This window comes from Geospiza fortis, unplaced genomic scaffold, assembly GCF_000277835.1.
Source record: "Geospiza fortis unplaced genomic scaffold, GeoFor_1.0 scaffold217, whole genome shotgun sequence".
NCBI lineage: Eukaryota > Metazoa > Chordata > Aves > Passeriformes > Thraupidae > Geospiza > Geospiza fortis.
In genome coordinates, this window is record NW_005054392.1 from 85926 (window position 1) to 104686 (window position 18761).

The 18761-nt window shown below is 38.4% G+C and overlaps 1 protein-coding gene across 2 annotated transcripts in view; it reads left to right on the forward strand.

Annotated features, from left to right (window-relative positions):
• Window positions 1–1681: 1681 nt before the first annotated feature.
• RMND1 (required for meiotic nuclear division 1 homolog) overlaps window positions 1682–18761 on the forward strand; it is an 18158-nt gene continuing 1078 nt past the window's right edge. The window contains exons 1-9 of one of the 2 annotated variants that reach the window (XM_005425636.2): window positions 1682–2198; window positions 6291–6399; window positions 9299–9374; window positions 9722–9761; window positions 12754–12854; window positions 14116–14222; window positions 16235–16299; window positions 17139–17215; window positions 18330–18450. In XM_005425636.2, coding sequence (XP_005425693.1) covers window positions 1698–2198; window positions 6291–6399; window positions 9299–9374; window positions 9722–9761; window positions 12754–12854; window positions 14116–14222; window positions 16235–16299; window positions 17139–17215; window positions 18330–18450 — 1197 coding nt within the window. In that variant the 5' untranslated portion in view covers window positions 1682–1697. The remainder of the gene's footprint in view (window positions 2199–6290; window positions 6400–9298; window positions 9375–9721; window positions 9762–12753; window positions 12855–14115; window positions 14223–16234; window positions 16300–17138; window positions 17216–18329; window positions 18451–18761) is intronic. The other variant, XM_031060819.1, reaches the window with a different exon arrangement.

An 18761-nucleotide genomic window follows, 5' to 3' on the forward strand; every position in this document is an offset into this window, starting at 1 on the left:
CCGTATATGTGGGGGGCGGTGCCGCAGCAAGCCGGGCCTCCGCGGCGGGCGTGGCTAAAGTGTGCCGTGTACTGGAGAGACGTTGGAAAATAAATCCCAGTTCCGTGCCTGCTGCTTGGAGGTGGCGCCTCCTGCGCTGTTGTGGTCGCCCTTCGTCCCGCTTTCCTCTTGAGTTGTTGTGTTCCGCTCCTCCTGGCTTGGCGCCTCTGGTGCCGCAGGTCTGGCGCTCAGGCCCCTCGATGGAATTCGGTCTATATGATCTCTCTTTCCTTGCAACTTACTGTAAGCCTTTACAGTTGAAAAATCATTCCTGGCTTTACTGATCCGGGATGAGGTTTTATTAGCTAGGAACGCCAACAGAACCATTTTGAATCTCTTTCTGCCACTTACCACACACTACTGGAGACTTTACCCCTTGCACCAGCTCTCCACCACCTGGGTTGCAGTTGCTGAGTTTCTCTCTGCTCTTTTTTTATCCAGGAGGTATCAGGCCTTTAAAAAGGTAAATATGCCTTGTCCTGGACAGCATTGGTTTTTAAATACAGAACAAGTTTAAAATTAAAATAATATTTTATCTCAGTAAGTATTCCAATAACAGGCTTCTAAATTGGGCAAAAAGGTACAAGTGAAGAGCATGTAAAGATACAAAGTTAAGCCCAATATCAGTTCGTCTGGGTATCCTTGTCAGGCTGGAGGGCTTGTTCCACAGCACACACTATGATTTGCTCTTTAAATAAAATGTGTGTTTGAACTATTATGTTAAATGTATTTTTAGTATTAAAGATCCTCCTTCTGTTTTTGAAAAATATTCTAAAATGGGCAGTTTTTTGAACTAGGCACCTTGAGGACTTTTTGTTAATAACTTGCTGAGGATGGATTTTGTGTTGTAAGGGAAATGTTCTTAAGAAAGCCAGATGAGGGTAGGGACTTGTCACTGAGCTTTTTCAGCAAATGAGACACATCCACTGCAGTATTGAGTCTGTGAATATTTTTATTTTATTAGCTCACACAATGTAGTGCAAATATAGAAGGGTTGCTCTTAGTCTGAGCTGCCTGCATAAGGACACTGTTGTGTTTCAGGCTGCAGGGTGGCTCTGCAGGCAGGCCTGGTGGTCCCTGTAGCACCAGGATGTACTGGCAGAGCAAGGCTGTGAGTCGGCTCCATTCTCTGTCCTGTGGTCAGGACAGGTGGCTGGGGCTGGATCTGTGCTTGGCTGTTCATGGCACAGCAGCTGGAGCTGGGGCTGAGCAGTGTGTGTTCTGCAGGTGACATTCCCATACAACCACGTAGTAATCTAATTGTTGCTTTTATTATATATCACAGTGATTCACAGTGTCTGATGTTCTCTTTAACGTGTGTGCTTGCTTGCTCACAAGCAGTGGAGTTACTGAAAGTGCAGGCTGCTGCACAGAATGAGCAGCCAAAGGAAAAGATGCCCTCTTGCATATTGATGCAGCAACCAGTTCTATTTTTTCACCACTTGTTACAAGCACACCGATGTGTTTTGATCTTAGAGTGTCTCCATAGGATCAAAAAATTCTTTTTATTCCCACCAGTGTTGTGTGCTGAGGAGTTCTAACACATGCAAGAGTAATACGGACCACCTTTTAGATAAGACGGGAATAATTTTATTTCTTTCCAAAATGTTGACGGATTATTTTGTTTGTTTGTTTTAAATACAGTTCAGAGGGAAGAAATGAGACTGAAACTTCTGCACCTTCAGATGAGATCCTTCCACGCTTTAACAACAATATGCCAATGCCAGAGCTTTAACAAAACTGGATGTCTACTACTAAAGCTGGATAATGAAGTTGAAAGAGCAGCTCACAGAACAGCAAAGTCTTGGGATTTGTATGCACTGAAACCTGCATTCCCTTGGTTGACAAGTCAATGTGTACAAGTCAGGAATCAGCATTTTCTCCGAGGATTTCTGTCCACTTTGGAAAGAAATGTTTATTATCACAGTGGGGAGGGTTTTTTCTCATCCTGGAGACGTTTGGGGGTGACAATGATGGAAAACTACAGGCTCAATACAGAGTGGATCAAAAAGCTTAGGAACACGTCATCAAGATTTTATGCAGTCGTATCAGCTGGTAAAACTGTCCCCAAAGCCAGCAACCAGCCAGTTAAGAGGCCACCAAAGGCACCGAGGACCAAGCAGCCATCCAGAGCGAACCTGCCACTCTCAGACATGGAGGTGAAGTATAACATTTACAGTCTATGTGACATTAAGGGATTACATCAGTTTAATTTCCATTCAGATTTGGGTTTAGATAAACATTTTAATGAAATTAACATAATTATTTGGTGAGAAAGACTTCATTGTTTACACTAGCGTTGGAGCGTTGCAAATAGAAGCAAGCTTGATAGAAACTGGCATGTTTGGTATTTTGAAGGTAAAATGGAAGTTTACTTGCAATGTGTTAACAAAAGTGGAGGGAAGATGAGTGGTTACTATAAAGTGGAAAGGTGAAGTGCATTAAAAATAGTTTTGACCAGTGCTTTCAAATGACATTTTCTATTGAGAAACAAAGTCTAGCTGTCAGAATAATTTAACTTTCTCTACATCTCTTTGCTTATCCAGATCTACCCAGTTTTAAGGTTTCACTCAAACAGAAACAGAAGTGAAAGTAAATAGTATAAAGCTTATATTCAGATTAAGTTCCAGATGGGTTATAAATGTGCAAGTGTAGCTTGTGTTACCTGAGAAAGATCATTCCATGTGTAGAAATAGCACCTTGATTATCAGACTCTGAGGTCTCCAGAGGAAATGCAAGAACACACTGTTTTAGATACAGTGAGGTACAATGAGGAAGAACAGTGCATATTTGTAGCCACATCTCCTTAAGATAGCTCTTAGCCAGGCTAGGCCTTAAGTACACTTGAATATAGGATTCCCATGGTGAATCCTGGTGTCAGATGTGCTACTGTTCTTGTCAGGCTAAAACAAGTGAGTTTCAGGGTATTGTTAGTAAAATAGTACGATAGGTGAGACTAAAACAAGCGCTGTGTCTTTAGAAATAGTTTCCATGTTGCAAAATATATCTGTTACATGATCTACTGAATGTGAGCAGAGAAAAGTTTTAATGCTTGCCTTCTCGTATCTAAGCTTGTGATGAGTATTTTGTGTGATAAGCAGGTGCATGTTGTAGTGTAACATAAAAAGATAGTTACAAACAATTTAGTTCCCACTAATATTTTCAGATTGCTTTGAAAGAGGAAAGTGAAAAATATTAGTCCTGGAACACTATGTAATGTTTCCAGCTTTTTAGTCATGCGGTAACATTACATTCAGAGTTTGATTCTTCTTGGTTTTGGGTGAAGTGACAACATTTTTGAGGCTTTTAAATGACAGCATAGAATGCAAACAATTTCTTTGTTTGACATTTTCATATATATGTGCAAGTAACATGCAGTGCTATTTTTAATTTTTTCCGTTATGAAGAAATGGAGAAAATACTGCCTGATGCACTGAAATAATAATATACTTCCTGAGGAGGCTTTTGCTTGGCAAAATGCTGGGCCAGAAATTACCTCTAGTGTAGCAGGCCCTAGCACCAAGGCCATTGCCTTAGGGACATCTCCTTCCCATCTTGTCCTGCCTCTGGAGACAGCAGTTGCAGGCCCATTCCTGGGATTCTCAGTGTGAGAACCCTGAGGATCTGTGATGTTTTCCCTCTGGGAGGGCCTGGCAGCTGACACCTTTCTTTTGCAGAGCACTGGGTGAATGAGATCCTTCCCATCCTCTGCAGCACTGTTCTTCATGTGCTTTTACAGGCAGAGTGCAGGGCACCGGCAGTGGTAAATTGTTGTACAACCAGTTTTTCAGGATAGATAGAGGATTTCCTTGGAAGCATTTAAGTGATTCAGTGAGTCCATCAGTGAGTGGTACCACTGCTTGGATAACCTGGTACGGTCTGATGGCAGGAAAAGCCTCTGAGCTAACTCTTAATGCTGCAGCCATCTAGCATAGAAATAGTTTGAAATTTGAAAGGCATAGACACAGTATTTACCACACTTCAGATAAAGATCGATTCCTGGGGTGATACGAGGACTAAAGTTCATCCTACAGGTTTTCGTTCTTAAAACTTTTTGTATGCTAAAAATGGATGAGATGGACTAAGGGGAGTTATGATTCCATGAGCCTATACAGCTGTTGGGGAGAGGATGATACAGAAAATGAGTTGTCAAGGTACTTAGCTGTCCTTAGGAGCAGCCATCCTGTGTGCTGCTCTGAATAAAATCTCAATAATGCTATAGGCAGAAAGGAGAAGGGGGTGAGTAGCTCAAGTTCCTTTCTAGCACCAGTACAGGTGCTGTATTCTGGGGTTTTTGAAGTTTGCAGGTGAAAGGGATGTAGCAGAAAACATGGCATTAAGGTTGGCCGGCCATTTAACATATCTATTTTAGGATTAACTGAGTCATTGATGAGAGTAATTTTTTTGTCTGTATCTCCACCAGCACCCATGGACACGTGTTTTAGGTGTCTTAATCACAAATTATGCCTAAGCCAAATGTTCTCTATCAAACAAGATTTTTGTAAATATGTAAGTGAAACAGTACATTGTAAAAAAAAATCCCCAAACCCAAAAGTAGTTCATATCCAAAATGCTTTTTCAGGCATGTAGCTTAATGGAAAACCTCTGGTTGTAACTAAATGAGAAATGTAGCCATTGAAAGTAAAATTGCAGCTGTAAGACAGAAAGTCAGTCCTGTAGTGCCTTGAAACGAGGAATAGCCCAAGTAATAAACTGGCAAAACACAGAGCAGGATAGAGGTTTTCAGATTGTATTACAAGATGAGAATTTGGTCCCTTAACTCTTGACAGAAGAGTTTCAGGCAGAGCATGTGTACTTACCATAACAGGAGCTTTTTGGAAGAATCTTCAGATTCAGATGTATAATTGGCACTGGTGATTTAGCAATTGCAAGTGGATTTATGCAGTTGAAATTATGATAATGAAACTCAATACTTTGAGGGAACTGAAAGCAGAGTTCTGTTCCACTGTTAATTCAACCTTCTAGCACAGTTATGGGAATATGGCTACAAAATTGCTCTCTGAATATTATAATTACTTTGAAAGCTTATTTTCTGGTAGTGGTTCCTGAATTAAGATGATGTGTAAGCAAAGCTTTGGCTGTGATAGTAGAATGTTGACATTAAAAAAGAAAAGTTCAAATGTGAGGTGATGATTTTAATGATTGCTGACAGGCCCCCTGCAGGGAGCAGAGCCCCTCTTGAAGCCTTGCTATTTCACAGTGTATGAGTGCTGCAAGAATGTAACTTGGATTTAGGTTGAAGTGTATTGTGGACCTAAATGCCTGCAGATGAGCACAGTTCTTTTGTTCATTTGTTGTTAGTTACATCCCCATTTGTATTAGTTACAAAAAGCTGGGAAGTGACTGATCCACAGTGAGACATTGCTTTCTGGATGTTTTCCACTACATTGTACTGAAAAACAATTTTGTAGGTCATACATGGTATCAGGACAAAGAAATACACTTCAGATGAGTAGTAGAATTTGCAAATCAGTGTATTGTGACTTGTTTGATTAATCACGAAAATAACACATTTCCTTGCAAGTCAGCATAATTTTTCCATTTACTTCTTTGAATATGACATTTTAGTTGTTTAGATTGTGGGATATTGGGACATGCTGGCCATGGGTACTGTTCCACTGCTGTTAGTGCAGCATGCAGCTCAGGGCAGGGAGGGACGCTAGAGCTGTGCAACACCTGCAGCTGGCCCGGAAGGTCGGTGACTTTTGACTTTCTGTGCTGCAGTCCTGGCAGTAGCTTGGTGCATGGCAGAACACGAGGTTTGTGTTTGGAGCTTCTGCTTGATAAACACACTGGGGTAGTCAAACTCCATTTATCTTTAAAACATGGTATTTTAACTCTATCAGGGCTGTCCTGCCTCTGGTTTCAGTGGTCAGCCAGGTATGTCATAAGCCTGGTATTGGGAGAGCAGCAGCAAGTGCAGCTCTGCTCTTCAAGTATTTGATTGGCTTTCAGGTAAGAAGGGTTGTCTTTGGGGCTCTGTCATAGAATTTTTGTTGTGACTTCACTCATGCCACCTGACTTGTTCTCAGTGTGTGATTTCTTTCCTTCTAACAAGGAGCAAGTACTTTGTTAGTATATGTACACCAGGTGGAAATCATGGCAATGATACCAAGAACAGTGCATAATTGAAAATCGTCACTCTCTTAATAAATTTGAAGCAAACAGTTGTCTTATTACCGTCTTGCTTCAGCCTTGCCCTAACTCAAATCTCTGTTCCTTTGGCACAGAATCTGATGCAGTGCACAGCCTTTGCAACAGCAGATGAATATCATCTTGGTAATCTGTGTCATGACCTGACTTCACATGGATATGTTGAAATAACAAGTTTGCCTAGAGGTAGATTTTTGAAACATATTAAATGCAATGTTATATCTGGGGAAATAAAATATGGGTGAGGGATATAATTTTTGTAACTTTATATATTCTTATTCTGATAATATCCTGGAATATATCATACTGCCTGTAAAATTATTGCTTTGCTTAAAGATTCTATTTGCCTAAAAGTCCCCACAACAAAACCTTTCAGAATAGCAGTGTGAGTAGCTCTTGCTCTCTGATAATTTTTCCCAGCATTACAATTACATTACCCTCTGATAATTTTTCCCAACATTACAATTACATTAGAAGTATAGAAAAATTACATGCATGCATGAGAAATAAATAACTTTGGAAATTGACTGATACAGAGAATTTCTACAGAAATTCACTGAGTGTTAGTTTTTGAATGTTTTATTTTAATTAATCTTTCAGTAGTGAGGTAGTGCAGTATGTCAGCTGTCAAAACAATTCTGTAGTTTGAAGTGTTGCATCTTCTTTCTGTACCTAGATTTCTATTAATGTAAATCAGAGTTGGAGAGGAAGGCATGCAAGAAAGAATCTTGCTGACTAAGTGAAATGAAAAAGATACACACATAAGTGTTTAGTTCTAGTAAAGAGAATGCTGTTGATACTTCTTTATTGGGCCAAGTATATCCTAGCAATTGTTGAATGCTACACTTAGGCTTCAGCAAAATAATTGATTCTGGTTTCTATATAAAATATCTCTGCAGACTTGGGAAAGTAGAGCTTGGAAATAGCTGCATTATACTACAAAAGAAAAACAAATTAATCTTATTATAGCTTAAGGAACCTTATGCCCTGGAACAGCTGTGATTTCCATGTGTCAGTAGTAGAATACCTTTTCTTCTTCCTTTGGAAGAACAGATTATATGAAGTTAGGAGAAGCTCTGGCATTTCATGGGTATTTCAGTAGGGGTTATCAGGAGCCTGTCTACCTCTCAAATAATAATGGAAGTGCAGTAATACTCCAGTGGACCTCTTTCAAACACAAGATTTACTAATGATTATCTTGTTCAGAAAGATGAACATGAAAGACAATACCCACTAGAATATATGGTTCATGTTCCTTTGTAGTTTCTTTGTATTGAAACTAACCCTGGTTTCACAGCTTTGGGATAGAAACTTTGTACAACCCCCAGCATGACTATGAATTCAATGTTACTGTTGCCGTTATTTTACCCTGGGAGTGTCAGTTTTGCTAATTCCTTTTATTTCTTCATGGTGTTTTTGACTCATGAGTACTGTTTATCAAAAGTTTGGAGGAAGTAATGATGAAAGGATTGTGCCAGCAGATCTGAAATGTTGTGATGGTTGGCATGTGCCTGTAGCAGTGGTTGGTTACCAAGCCAAACACTGAATTTGGGAAAATAATTTTAAAAAATATTTCTGCATGGAAATCTAAAACAGCAGTTATGGTGTGAATTTTTTGCTTTGTAGTGTTTTTCCAAAGCGTTATTCTTGGTTTTGACTTCTTTAAAAACATTTTAGAGGCAGATCCTGCACCTCCACTTAAAGTAGACCAAATTCTCTTCAATTTTGTGTGTTTTGGCTGGAGTGGATAAATAAAGATATGGCTGGCATTTGAAAAGGCAAATGAGAAAATGTAGACAAATGTTACTTCCATGATGAACTCAAACTTCACACCTAAAATTGCTCTAGTTATTCATCCAATTATGTGTTTCTGAACTGGACTAGCAAGTGGAAGAAAAGTCTTTAAGGGCTCATTCAGACCAACCATGTGGTCCTAGTTCAGATATTAGCAAAAGTGTATCTGGTACTTGGTCATGTCTCTCTGCTGCCTCAGTGTACCTGGCCTCTATGGCCTGAGCAGTAAAGCAGAAGGTAGAATTTGTACACAAGCAGAAGTAACAACTTTGGATACCCCATCACTTGTGATTTTCCTGAAAAGGCATTTAGATTTTTAAGGCTTAGCTGTTAGGCCCTGCAAAATCCTTGTGAAGTCTCACTTGAAATAGAAGTAGGGGACTTTCCTGGTCTAGCTTCCACTAGTGCTGCAAAAAACAAGTCATGCTGGTTTGAAACCACATCAGGACTTCTAAAACTCCATCTGTATTAGTGAGTGGCACAGTGGAGAAGATTTGTAGAAGAATCAAAACCCCTGTTTTGAGAACCCAGCAACCACATTTCGTAAGTTTGGAGATATTCTACTTGGACTAGCTCTGGTCTAATCCTTTGTAACAAATGCCCCATTTAGTGGTTGGAGTACCACAGCAGCATTTTTTGAGCTTCTCTTTCATTTTAATTTAATGTAAAAATCCTCACATTTCATGTCCTGTTGTGCAGTGCACATCAGAAGTGTGGTGTGGGTGGAAGATTTGTTTCAAAAGCACACTTCTGATGTGCAGGGAAATGCAGGTGTAGGCTCTCCTGTCTTGACGGTACACTCTTTCAAGTTTCTGACTGGCAAAGCAAAGTCAGCACAATTTGAGTGCAGATTAATACTTTAGTGTAGAGAAATGAAGAGCTTCCAGGCAAGCAGATTTGACTGGTAATTTCTCTGCAACTGTGCAAAACCTCCACAATTCTCTCACATTGTATGTCCATTTCTGTGTCCTGTTCCTGGTTATTTACAATGTCTGCATCAGTTTTCTCCTAAGTCTTTTGTTCTTCAAGAATACTGTCTTTCATTAGCTGAAGATTCTGGTGAAGTTCCCAGCAGAGGCCCAGTCGGTCTAGAATGTGTTCTTTAGTTCAGAGAAGCAGTGTAGTTTGATATTGTAGTTGGTCCCTGACAAGCATTTCTATCAGAAAAATAAAATGTGGAACTGGCTGATGTGTTAGTATGCAACTGTTGAATTACATACTTGCAGCTATCAGCTGTCATGTTTAGAAGTTTGACTAAATATTCTAATTTTTTTTACTTATTTCAAACCAGATGCTGCAAATGTTTTGGTGGTCAGTACTGAGAAATCTGCAAAAGAAGATGATCCTGGCATGATTTTTTTCTTCAGGTAAGCAATAAATCGTGCTCAAAATATTATATCATTAATAGTAATGGTGTGAAGGAAGTAGTGCAGCTTGCTAGATCTTGCATCATATTACCTCATGAAACTCAAGGAATAACTGTCCAGTCAGAATGATTTTTTAAAAAATCAGAATTATTTAGATGATTGAAAAACACCTTCTCATGGTTTTTCATTGAAGTATGGTTAAAAAGCAACTAGTATGTAATTTCTCTGAAGATAGCTTTAAGTTTCTTCATTCACAATGACAAAAATTGCCACTGTACAATTTGAGTATTCCATTAAAATACATTTAAAACAGTATGATTACACTCAGTTTTTCCTTGAATTCACAGGGAAGGGGCTGTTGTATTTTGGAATGTGGAAGAGAAAAGTGTAAGTAAAGTGAAACTTGGTTAAAACTGCATAAAGCAGGTGTTTTATCAGTCTCACAAAGCTCAGCATGCTAGAGGTTTGTCTGGGAGATTGATCTTTCTGTGAAAGAAAAAAACTGATTGGTTCTTCTCCAATGAGTGCAAGTTCTTGCCTGCTACTGCCCTCAAGTGTGTGGGCTGCTGATACATCACCTTTGAAATTTCATCTACTTAAGACAAAAATCTGAAGCCTTAATTTAGTTAGACTGACAAAAAGAATATTCTTGCAGTTCTACATCCTGAAAAAGTTGATCAGAAAAATCTACCTGTGAACGATTATTTTAAAAGCACTAATGTAACATAAAATATGTTAGAAGAAAAGGATTATTCCATTCTATTCCATTTTAAGTCAGTTATTAAAGACTTACGTTTGTACAACTTTGAAAGAAAAAAAAAGAATTATAAGCAACTTGTCAATACTTTTCTGTGTTTTTACCAGCCAGCAATTTTCCTGAAGGAAGTTTTTTATTGATTGGTATAATTATTAAATATGTTGCTGATATATTATATTTTGGTGATCTTTGCTGACCTAGAAGGGTACGCCAGAAGCATATCTATTCTAGTGAATACATTTATAGTTATTTAATGTTTTGAATGTATTTTTATTACTGTGGTTAAACTGGATTCTAGATACAAAAGTATTGACCTTATCTGTAGACAGACTATGTGAAATTAAATGGTGTATTAAATAGATGATACTGAGATGCATAGAAATTCACAGGAGAATTTTCACTGGGGTAAATGAAAACAGAGCAGTTGTTTCCAGATGTGAACAATTTCTGGATTCAAGTTCAGTTCTTCTGTTTCAGAACTGAAATGTTCCCAATTTCCTGTCTGTTTTGGGGGGGTGTCAGTGTATCAGGTGTCCTACAAAAAGATACCAGTTCTCCCTTGCCTGTTTGGATGCTATGGCTGTAACTAGACTGCTAATTCACAAATATTACTGAAGACCAGCTGCTTTAACTGCTGATGATCTTTGAGATGAACACCTTAGCCCTCTGGAGTACTCTGAAAATTCTCCTTGTTGTACATGCTTAAATACCTTTGAAAGTTTGATACCTTGTTTTCCTGGTCAATACTAGTATCAGTAGTTGGTCCCTTGCTAGCTTTATTTGTAAAAGAGGAGGAAAATGCCTCTTTCTGTTTATTGAAATCATAGTCAAAGCTTTAACTGCCAAACGACTTGCTCAAATACAGGAAGTATTTTTATGGCCATGCTTTAATGAACTGAAATGAGAGGAGAAAAACCCCAAACTGGTCTGTAGAACAGAAACTGAAAGTAATTCAGTAAAACTGAATGTAGTGTCACTGCAAATGGACAAAAGTACCCCAAAATTACTAGTAGGAGAAAAAAAATATTTTAAATTAACAGCTATTTAACAGAAGAAGTAACAAATACAGACTGATCACAAAAATAAACTTAAAATACAAAACAGCAGTTTCAAATACCTGAGTAGGAAGGTTGCACAGCAGCTTCCTTACCAAAATAGCAAGGGCAAAAAGAAAAACCAGCTCTGAGGTTTTTTAAAAGGAAACTGTGTGACGTAAGTGCCTGTAATAGCAGGAGTTTGCAGCTAGTGACTCCAGAACATCTCTTCTAATTAATTTTACTGTGTCACAGCTAGTCCCTTCTCTAAAATTAGGCTGGGCCTAGAAGCAGTGTGAGGTTTGCACTGCTGAACTGTCCCTGGACACTGCTGTTTTGCTGAGGTGACTGGCCTCAGAGCAGATGCTTCCTATGTTTTCATACCCTTTTTTATCACAAGACTTGAATTGTATGGCAAGTCTTAGTCATGCTAATATTGAATTCAGGATTATGAAAGGAGCTATTTCAGCTGTATAGTTGAGGGGGTTTTTTCAGTGAAAAATGTTACTGTGTTACATAGATAGTATCACCAAAAGTCTTGAAAGCAATGAAGAAAGTTAGCAGTGCAAAGAAAATCCCTCTTGCAGGTGATCCAACAGATTTTTTTAGAGTACTTAACCTGGAAAATATGCTTTATGAAAAATTCATAGAGTACAGTTTTGTGCTAAAAGGTGAACTATGATCTTTTATTTTAAAAGGAGAGTGCTTTTAAGTATGGTTTAATAGAAGATTGAACTCTAAAGAATTTAGGCATCAAAAGTGTTTTGTGGTTTTGTGGTTTGGTTTTTTATTGGCTGTTGTGTAGCTAAATGCCTTTTAAAAACTCATAGGTGAATGCTTTTTTTAGTTCAGAATTTGTTCTAATTGCAGATGATTTTTTTGAGGGGAGCCTTGTAGCAGATAGAAAGGAACAAGGATGAGAGATCTTAAGTCAGATGTCAAGAGGAGAAAGTTTTGTGAGAGAAAAGGGCTCTTTCTCCCTGCATCAGGTTTTAGTGTGCTGGAGAATAAAGGCGCAGTGAGATTACTTTTGCAAGTAAAATCGCACATTTAACTACTTACAGGGATGAATGTGGCAGCTGAAACAATTTTTCCAGATTTTTTGTAGTGGTAAAGGGTTTCTGTAATATAACTGATCTCTGGTAGCTGAAACAAGACTACTGATTTAGCAGCAAACTAGTAATTTTATCAGAAACCACCACCTAATGTACTTCTCCTAAAGATTCATTCCCACACTCAGACATCTGCCAAAATCTAGTACAGCTCATTGTTATAATACTGAATACATCCATGTTGCCCTTACTGCTGCTGTGGTTAATCCTTACCCTGTTCTGTGTGTGCACATATAAAATGACATTTCAGTTTTTCCAGATTCCTTGCAGTTGTTTATAGCTACAAATTCTTCTCAAACCACAACTAGTTTCAGATGTAAACTATGTTAATAATAACTTCATTATTTAGCACACCTCTTCATTGTTAGGTAAATAACTTCAGCATGAAGGTTGCATTCATCAGCCTGCCCTATGCAAGTTCTTTGCAGAGTGATAATTTGCTGCATGGTGACTTGCTGCAATTGTCTCCTTCTCAGATGAAGAATATCATGCAAGTGCTAGAGCAGCATGAAATTCAACCATATGAAGTTGCACTGGTCCATTGGGAGAATGAAGAGCTGAACTATAGAATAGGAGAGTAAGTATCTTCAGGTGGTCTTTATATAAAAGCTAACAGACACCTAAACCAAATTCAAGCAAAAGTAATTCAGCTAGTAAAAATATACTTGTCCTTACTTTTTTTTCCAAATGAGTAAAATAAAGAAAGAAAAACTATAAATCTGAGTGGATAAATGTTTCTGTCTTGGTAAACTTGGAAGTAGTGGCCTTTGTGATTTGCTTATACAATAGATCTTGTAAATAAGAAGCTCCCTGCCCACACAACTCTTCGGCAATCCCAAACAGAAACTATGTAACTGTGTATGTCACAGCAAAAAAACTAATAAGCATTATTGAGAAGAGTTTGATTTTAAAGCAGATGCTCTCTATAAGCTTTCACCATGTCCTTGAGATTCATATACAAAGATGTAATTTCTGCATATACTTCATTTAGTAGGAAAGTTACAGCTTAATTATTATGTAATGATAAACCTGGCAAGTTATCTTTCCTTGCTAAATAATATTTTTTCATCATGGAAAGAAAATTATCTCTACAGAAATATTTCACAATGAAAATGATGATATGTATTACCTGTAATTTCCCAACAGCACCCAAAAGCAACCCCTAGACAGGACACTTTTAATAGGAACTGAATGAATGATGCTCAGCTTATTTAAAGTAACTTGATAAGGAGACAGCTGTTTGGTTTTTCCTGACCATTTGAAGACTGCAGGTACTATTTAGTTGTGTAATTTGCGATTCTTGAGATGCTCCATTTTGCTTCTGCATGTGTCATAGTGAGATTGACATGAAAAATTGAACAAGTCTTTTGTCCCCTTTTCTTTGCTCCTTGCCCCCTATGCAATAGAGGTTTTAGGGAAAGCAACATCATAGTGGGGAGGGAGTAAGATTGATAAGAGTGACAGCAGAAAATGAAAAGAGAAAGATAACAGAGGTGCTAAAAAGCAGGAGAGAGACCAGCATCCTGCTTACTCTGAATAATCTGTGTGTATGCAGCAATGCTACAGTTACCATCACAGCTTGCTGCACTTGCATTTACACCTAGAAAATTTGGCCATAATATTTGTCTTAGGCTGAGGAACTAATTTTCAGTGATTTGTTGTGAATATTGTCAGGTTGAACATGAGTAAAATGCAAGGATGGGGGTGATACCATACAGACATGGCATACCTTATCTAAATTAACAACTAGCCTTTCTTGCACTGTCGATTATTCTTTAAATGTTACTATGCTGGTGGCTCGATCGATTGATGAAGATGCTTCAATCTTGTCTTAACAGAGGTCAGTCAAAGCTCCATAAAGGACAAATCTTGTTAAATTCTGAACTGGATAGTGATGAAGTTGTTCTGCAGAAATTTGCTTTTTCAAATGCTCTTTGTCTTTCTGGTAAGTTAATAATTGTTTGTACTATGTAGTCTGTGCTACAGATTTTGTGAAATGTCATTATAAGTGGGACTTGCACAGTGACAGGCTGGAAAAAACTTGGTATCTGGTTTAGACAAACTCTGTAAAGTGATTGTGCTTCAGATTTCAATGCTTTAACCATGTTTTCTGTAAATTGGAATTGCTTTATTGAATGGAAACCTTTTCAAAGCTGAACAAAGCGCATTAACAAACATGCTTTGCAAAAGATACACATTCTACTGAGCATCCTTTACTCCACCTTTGAAAACTATCCTAGGATAACAATGAGTGTGGAGTTCACTATTAGAAACCTCTCAGTAATCTTGAGTAATTCATACTGACATCATTTCCTCTGACAGAAAAAGCTAGATACCAGCTAAAGAAGTGATACAGGGCAGCTACTCCCAGCTGGGGAGGTGTATCAGTAACACATATGTGGACCACAGTCACAGATAATGTTTTGCAGGCTTATTAGCTATGGTAGCAGACAGTGGGAGGCACTGTGAAGAAGTCAGGTTCACCAGTCATCCTGCTGCTTGAGCAAATAACACCTGTCTGCTGCTTCAGACCTTGAATGATGGAGGGAGTGGGAGTTAGGAACCAGCAGCAGTAAGGCTGTCCTCAAAAAGGCCTTTAAGGGAACTCTGGTCTGTCTACTTCTACTGCCTTTAGGGTAAATTCCAGGATTCCAGTAGTATTTTGGGGAAGTGCACCTTTACAGAGGAAAGAAATAGAATGCACATTTTTAAGTGCTACACCATTTCATCAAGGAGTGCAGTGTAAGTAAATGGTTCTTGACTGTTGAAGGAAGAGCTGTTGAGAAAAAAGCATATTGTTCTCTATAGTCTTCTTATTCATAAAGGCACTGTATGGAAGAGTAGTGCCTCTTAAAAGAGAGGAAGAGATTTATTCCCAGGAGATAATGTTCAGTAAAAAATAAAGGATGCAAGTATAGTCCCTAGTCAAATTTATGAATGGCAGAAACCAGCATCTGTCAAATAACAGGTGACAGATGAAATGTTTACTGGTTGTTGTTTTTTTCAGGAGCTAAAATTGAAGTCATTTAAGTCAGTGACTTGGATTAGGCCTCTGTATTCAAAAGATGATTGTGCAAAATGCTCAGCATTGGGTTTACTGGCAGTGTCCTAGACAGATGATACTATTGAGTACTACCACAGAAGAGTTCATTTTGACAATTAAATCTTCCCTGATTAATTCTTTCAGATTGAATGGGGTTAAGTTTTGATCTGTTGCTACTTCTTTCTTGTCTGGGGATCTGTGGACTAAAGAACAAGGCCTAAGTTATATTATCATCTTGCAGAAACATTTTACTAGGTTCAAGCTGAGGCATAGCAGAATTTGTGTTGCCAGTGCCAGTGCTGAACTCAAGCTTCCGTAGAACAGAAGTTAATATCTTCACTAACAGTACACTCACCTAAAAACAAAGCAGGAGATTGCTAAAGTTTGGATTGATCTTCAACAGGAACAGGTGGTGTGTCCATACAAGCTAACTCTGTGGTTGGAGCACAGTGCATCAATACTGCACAAATAGAGAATGAGAGCTGTGCAGGACACTAGAAATGCAATGGAGGCTCTTGAGGTGCCACATGAAGTCAGCCTGACGCCAGCATAGCTCATTATCTCTAGCCTCCTTGGAATGTAATTTGCAGAGGGTCACACATCCAGTAGAGCACTTGGACACACAACTTCTGAGCTGAAGCAGAAACTCTCCAGGATCTGAGCTGATCACTTGGAGAAGAAAGCTGTGCTCATGGTGAAGCTGGTTCTGTGTGCAGAGCTGTGTCAGTGCCCAGCCCAGATCTGCCCACTGGTACATGAGCAGTGATTGTACGGTGCAAACTGTAACTTGCTGCAAATAATGTCTGTAAGCATCGACATGTCCTGAATCAGCCTGTTGACAGATTTAAAGTTAGAATTACTTGAAAGCGTATGTACTTCTCACAGTCTTCTGCTTTGTTATCTCTGTGTTGCAGTGAAGCTAGCTATTTGGGAATCATTACTGGATAACTTTGTGGAATCTATCCAGTCAATTCCTGAGGTGAGGTCTTGTTCCCCTCCTTTTCTCCTGTGTTTTATAAAAAATCAGTCCATAAGTAGCTGAGGATAGGGAAAAAGCAATTGAATGTTGAACACGTTTGATCGTCAATTCATCAGGGTAGAGAAGCTCAAAACACCTTTAAAGGGCTGGGAGTTTGGTTCTGCATTGTAATAATGTTTCCTATGTTGTGCCACTGTCACTTGCTACTGGTGAAATGTATGTGTAACAGGATAAGCAGCATTTAAAAACCTGGCCAGAGTGTGCTAACTTGGGCTGAAAATAATGTGCTTTGACTTGAACATAATGAAGAGTTTGAGTGAATTACTTAAAAGTTTTTCATGAGACGTAATTACAGTACAAAGCCCATATAAAGTTTTATATAAAATTGAGATTTGTGGGGTTCAAAAGAGAAAACGTTTGGTTTATTACTTTTATATGAAGGAAATAAATGGTAATACATTGATTGTTATAAGGAGAAAGTCTATTAAAAGGCTAAGGAGTGGCAAGGTAATAGAACACTGTCATGACTTTAAAATAAAAACAGCAGGAAGGAAGAACAAATCATCTCTTGTTCAGGAAATCACTTACAGAAAATGCCCCAGTATTTCTGTAGCTACTGATGATGTACTCAGTGATTTATTGAGAAGCCTGGATGAACCAGTTACACGGTGATATTCTTAGAAAGCTAGAGAAGCAAGGCACTAAGCAAACAAAACTAAAATGTTAGTAAGTACAGTATGCATTTAGATTCTAAGATACTTCAGGCTGTACAACTCTGGACTTCTTAACTACTAATACATGTTACTTGATCAAGCAGTGAAGAACTTCCTACTTTTCAGATTCTAAAGTCACGAAGGAAGGTAAAACTCTCTCATGCAGATGTGATGCAGAAAATTGGAGAACTCTTCGCACTAAGGTAAATTCTTTGGTTACACCCAAGACATTGTATTACACAGAATGTAAAAGTTACATTGTGCAGTATACAAAGAGAAGAATACCCACTAAGTAGAGCAGGGTGGGACAGGGTGGGAGAATTCCTTATTTTGACTGGAGTCTGTGTGCTATTTACATTAGTAAGGGGACCCACTGGCTCACCACTCACACTGGCATTTCAACTGCAGGCATTAAGCAGGCAGTATATCATAAATGACCGAATACCACACCCTTTTCCTTTCCTAAGTCCAGCAACACGTGTTTAAACTAGTAATTACAGTAGATACTGTATTTACAGCATGTAAAGAATACCAGGAGAAAGGGGGGTAGGTGTAGAACTGTTATCTATAGGCTAGAGTTGGTAAATATCTTTTGAGTTCTGTTCTTCCCTTGACTTACTCAGAAACCTCTGCTAAGTCATTGTATTTAATGTTTATTCCTCCCTCAAGTGAAATTTGGCCTTTGTCAATACAGACCATTACAAACTCAAAAAAAAAAAAAAACCAAAAAGGAAAAGGAAAAAATCCCACCAAATCTCCAAGGTAAAATTAAAAAACAATTCCTGTTTCAAACGTTGGGGTACTTGAAGGACTGATCAGTAATCAGCAATGACGTTCCAAGTATCCAAAGGTTTGTTAGCAATACATTGAAGGCAGGAGATTTTAGCTTTCAGCTTTTATGATGCTTAGACCATTGCCTGATTCTGAGGGGTGTGCTGCACACACATATCTAGCATGCAGTACCAGTCACATTTAGGAGTTCTGTATTGTTGCTTCAGTGAGCACCAGCATAGTCAGGGACCTCTCTACAGGTACCAAAAATTAAGGAAGGTCAGAGGTTGAGGAGGCAATGACGGCGTAAGGAAAAAGTCATTTATGTTCAAAAGGGTTCCACAGTAGAGTATTCCTACAAAAGCTTCAGGAGATGTGACCAGTTTTAAGTAATCATTCCAATTGTATTTTTACTATGAAAGGAGATTCTTTTCATACTGTATGTAGAATTACAGGAAAATTTTATTTCATTTAATTGCATGTCAATATTTGCTCATATATTCACCAAGAGGAAGCCTGAACTACAGTAGTGCCCATTCTTTTTAGACACCGTATAAATCTGAGCTCAGACCTGCTAATAACACCAGACTTCTACTGGGATAGAGAAAAACTGGAAGAGCTTTATGACAAGACTTGCCAGTTTCTCAACATTAATCGCAGAGTTAAGGTGAGTGTCTTATTGTTGTGAGAATCTTCCACGTTCAGATCAGTTGTCTTTGGCTCAGCAGGGTCACAGATTGCTCTGCGAATGAGCTTTATTTGCAGAAAGTGAATAAATAATAAGGTATTATACATGCTCCCCTTTTCCAGGTGTTATTAGCCCACTCACACCTTTACCTGGTTTAGGTTAACCTGCCTCACATAAATGAATTATTTCCTGAGCCACAAATTAGGCTTTAAATAGAAGAACTGAGAAGTGGATTCTTCTTACTGACATGATCATTCACATCAGTTCTTGAAGGGTGACATAATGTTTAC